At 40.1% G+C, this 4852-nt stretch overlaps 1 protein-coding gene across 1 annotated transcript; it reads right to left on the bottom strand.

Annotated features, from left to right (window-relative positions):
- Positions 1-1326: 1326 nt before the first annotated feature.
- Positions 1327-4388, bottom strand: GDF5 (growth differentiation factor 5). The gene is made up of 2 exons (XM_010158187.1): positions 3752-4388; positions 1327-2217 (listed from the first exon to the last, which is right to left on the bottom strand). The coding sequence occupies exons 1-2, from the start codon at positions 4386-4388 to the stop codon at positions 1349-1351; spliced, it is 1506 nt and encodes a 501-aa protein (XP_010156489.1). The 3' UTR covers positions 1327-1348.
- Positions 4389-4852: the final 464 nt, after the last annotated feature.

Genomic DNA, 4852 nt, shown 5'->3' with positions numbered 1-4852 from the left:
CAGAGGAGAGTTCAGATCCAAGAAATCATGTGCCTTGATGGTTTAATCTCTGATGAAACAGTATCAAACCTTAGCACTATATTTATACTAATAATAAGCTACTTCAGTAATTTCTGATGGTTCTTATAGCCTTTCTGAAGGTTGAACATCCGGTACGTAGTTTTGTAGGTAGAAACATAAACAGAGTAATCCCACAATACGTTTATAATCCATGTCTAGAATAGATAAAGGAGATAAGCAAACACACAGACTTCGGAAGGTGGAATAGAAAGATACCAGAACTCTTCTGCAATCATCTTCATAACACATTTTTGCCCCAGATACATCAAGTGTTATTTCCCATCTGATCAAACCATGCCATACTTTCAGATCTTTCTTCCAATGTTTCCACAGTTTCTCTCTGTGGAAGCAGAGTTAGAGGCAAGCAAAATATATGGATGTTTTGTCTACCACTGGTATTCTGCTGCACTGAAAAGTCCCTTTCACTTGTATTTATTGTAGAAAAACACCAAAACCAATTTCTTAGTAGCATTATAATTATGTAGAGTTGGACAGCTAGACACAATGTAGCACTGTGTCAATAATTTATTACATCTTATGCCATAATTGAACACTTACTATGAGCATTTGAGAACAACTTGGACCTTATACAGAGTAATATAACTTGCTACATAATAATGGAAAGGTGGATACTTAAGAAAGATCCCTAGCTTGGAGGAAAACATACATGGAAGCAAACACCTCCTGCATCACCCAGCTCCATGTAAATCATAAAACTAAATCAACACGTTATATTTAATGACTCCTTTTTTATATATGCATAGTTTCAAGAGCTAATGAAAAAGAAATCATATTACAGTGTAACTATTTATACCAAGATGAAAGCACACCAGGACACAATCTTCTCTTCTAGACGTAAGGACTTTTCTTACATTTCTTAATGGACAAAGCACATGGGAGTCAGATGTAAATTCAGTCCCAAGAACACTGTTCAAAGGCTCAAAAAGGTCATATCCATAGCTCACTGATACCATATTTACCCTTTGCCTCTAGTCTAATGAAGGAGGTCTAGAGGTGTGGAGGTATAATCTTCTCTACCACGGACTTCAGTCAGAGCCAGTCTCCTGTTGCCAACACAAGGTCTTCAATCAGGCTGAATGACAGCATGCAAATGCTCCTGAAATATGTCCACAGCGGAAAGACATACAGAAGCCCTGGATTTATTGCTATATCCTTGTAAACAAACTTACCCTAGAGGTAAGAAATCTGGTTAACCTCGTTTGAGGAGAGGTTATGTTCAAGGTGTCATATTACCTTTCATAACATATTCACGTGAGCGACTGTTCTGCTACCTACAACCACATGACTCCACTACCATGTCCTCATACTGCTTGTAGACCACGTTGTTTGCAGAGTCAATGAAAAGAATGCTAATAGGACTTAGCCTGGTTGGGACACAGCATGTCGGGGGTGTCGATTCTGGGTCCATTGAGTTCATTAAAGTTTGGATAACTGCATGATTGGTGGGCTCCAGATGGGATCGAAGGGGGAATTCACAAAGACCTTCACAGTGATACGCTTCATACTCTAGAGGGGCTATTATCCAGTCATCCCAGCCCATATCCTTAAAATTCACGTGGAGGGCTTTTTTGCTACACCTTGCCTTCAGATTCTTAGTGGGCCTCTTACCTTGCCGTGTTGCGAGAGGAGCTCTTCTCTTCCGCCTCTGATTGAATAAGTACTCATAAACAGTCTTGTCATCTTGGCCAGATCTAGCTTTGATTTCATTGAAGAATAGGTCTCTTTTTTTTGTCCTCCCAAATACCAAAAAGAGAGCTTTTTCATTGACCTGTCTTCCTGTTCTATTAAATCCCACACTCCTGAGATCAACAGCTCTTCCCCTGTCAAAGGTTTCCAGTTCAAAACACAAGTTAACCAAGTTTTTAAAGTTCCTGAAAAGTTTCCAGATGTCAAACACTTCCCACTTTGGTGTATCTGTGATACTGACAGTACGAGAGTCCAGGAGTGTTGCTGCTTGTCTGTTTGTAGAGCAACTAAATAATTTCACTTGGGAAGTTTTTCCAGAAGAATGAGACTTCCACGTATCAGAAGGCTTTTTCCTCAGTATTCGAAGCTCTGCTCCCAGCAAGCCGTCTTTTTCTAATGCACTGATGTCAAAAATATATTTTTGTTTTCTTATAGTTGGCACTCGCTCGTCTAAAAAAAGCACACATATTTTTAAATGTATATCAAGCACAGATCACTATCAGTTATTCAGTTCTTAATAGTTTTCCTGAAGTTTGCTCCTAAGCCTAGAAGTTTCCTTAATTAGCCCACCAAACAAAAAGAACAATTTTTATCTAAAGAATCAGCTCTATGCAGGAACCCAGAAGAACTCAGTGACTCAACAGGGAAATGAGTTTGAGTTTGCGTTGTAGAAATCTCATTCCTTTCACCAGCAGGCATTTTCAAAGTAGCAATTCGCCAATTGAAAAATAGTTCCTTTTCAGGGCCAGAACTCACAGGGCCTATTCACCACTTACATCCTACTTAAATTACTGAAACAGGGCTTCAGTAGTGCCCAGGCCTCATGCTGGCTCCACACATGAGCAAATTTACCCTCAGATGATACAATAGTGAATTAGTCCTTTACAACCAACATCCCTGAGGAACTGCCAGACACAAGGATAATTGCCATATTAACTCCACACTATTCACAATTTCTTTCAAATTGGGCAGAAAAACATACCTGCCTTTAATCTGATGTTCCATTAGCTTGGTTAAGCTCATGAACAGCACTAACAAGGAATGTGGCTGAGCCAACGATGTGACATTAACAGTGCAACATTAACAATGCTTTCAAGTGGCATGCTGACAACCTGAATGCAGCACTTGTGAGCAGCATATCATCCCTTCCCAGAAGCCAAACTATTCATAATTAAATGGCAAACAAATCCAGTCCTGGCTGACTCTTCCATCACCAGTGGCTTATCAGCTGTAGCCCATGTTGCTTCCTTAAGTACATGACAAAACTCTTATTAACGTCACTGGGAGCAACATGGGGCACTCCAACCACAGCAGTAAGGTGAACATCACTCTTTAGGAGCCTGGTTATTTCTTGTGTGAAAGCAGCCACTGGTCCAAAGTCTGCGCTTAGCTATGGGCTTCTGTGGATAGAAGGTTGCTGGTACCTGAAAGCATGAGCCTCAAGCCAGTACAGATACACCCACCCTACACCATAATGACTCCCGGGTCTACAGTGTAGTTCCTCATAATTCTACCTTGAACAAGTCAGGCTGACCCTTTCATAATGAAACTTGTGGGTTTTTTCACAGAATGGCCCTGTTCTTAATGGATCATGTGGTTTTAGACGTACTTTACAATAAAATCTAATGTTAGCAGTTTCCAGGAGCTAGTTATAGAAAGAAAATAGGACAAAAATTTAAAAGGCTTTTAAACACCTAAATCACCTAAAGATGGATTGATTTTCAACAATACACATCCAAAATATTTTCTAAATATTTTGCTTGGCTGCCACACAAACCATCTAGTTCTGTCTCTAAATTAATTTCCCAAGATAAGGCAGGAGGACAAAACCTTCAGCAAAGTTGTATGATTTCATTAACATTAAAAAGAGCCAAGTTTTACTTTAACACAGTATGATTATTTTCTGATACCTTCTACATGTATGCACACACTCAGACATCTCTCTCTGTCCACAGGCACACACACAGAGGAGCTCCTTTCTTACCTTGTCCTTTGTCTATAAAGCTGGTTATTGTATTGGCAAGTCCAGCCTCCAGTTTTACACTTCCATTAACACCTTTTCTTTCTGCATCTGAGAGAGTCCTGTACAAAGACAGCATGTATTCATGTGGTGTTATAGGGGGATGTCTGAAAGTTTCCTTAGTTTCTCTCTGGGTTACAGGCTCTTTAGTCTTTTTGGTTTTGAAAGAATCAGTAGTGTCAGTACTGCTTGTGCCAGTTTTTTTCAAAGCCACCTTGCTGCCAAGATTTTGAACCTTTGGAGTCACTGTCCTTACTCCAGATGGTCTGCTGGGGAGTTGTCCTATCTTGCCTTCTGTGGCTGCTGTTCTCGAGACAACCTTCTTTGATTCATTGTTCTTGGCCAGCACAGCTCCAGCCTGAACAGCACTGCTTTTGGTCCGAGTCTTTGAGGTCCCAGTACTATATCCATGGCTTGCAGTCCTCACTATGCCTGCCCGTGCCGAGGGATTCCTCTCTTTTCCTTCTGCTTTTAAAAAACTTAGTTTAGATCCTGGATTACTCTGGCCTGCTTCAGAATTACTCAGCGCTCCAGGAACTAGATCCAGAGACAGCCAAGTCAAATGCCAAAGCAGTAAAGTGAGAAAATGCAGGATTTTCATCCTCTGGTCTTCCTCTGAATGCCGCTAAAGAAAAAATCAGGAAAGGTTCCTCCAGTTTGGCAGAAGAAAACATTAAAGAAATTAAAAACCAAAGTCAGCAAAAATGGGTTTTGTTTGAGATTAAAACATTTCAAATCTCGTTGTTCAATACTTGTATCCAGTCCCATAGTGGAAATGCTCATGTACTCAGATATGATCTCCCCTGACTTCAGTCAGCAGCTATAAAGAACTTGTTCTTGAAAAGAGAAAGTTTACCACCTCGTTTTCTTCTGTAAAACTGACTGAAAACTTGAAGGAGTCCTGTTTAAATCCAAGGGTTTTTTTCCAAGAAGGAAGAATGGCGTAATGCTGCCTCTGTGTTAAAAGGTTTTTTTAAAGTTTTGAATCCTTTCCAGTGAAAATATTTCACACACAGAGACCTGCAGGTGCTCAGAAATCTTTTACAAACCTGAACTCAGGAATTA

The sequence above is a fragment of the Eurypyga helias genome, unplaced genomic scaffold (genome assembly GCF_000690775.1).
Source record: "Eurypyga helias isolate BGI_N326 unplaced genomic scaffold, ASM69077v1 scaffold47298, whole genome shotgun sequence".
NCBI lineage: Eukaryota > Metazoa > Chordata > Aves > Eurypygiformes > Eurypygidae > Eurypyga > Eurypyga helias.
This window is presented reverse-complemented; position numbering and strand designations above follow the sequence as displayed.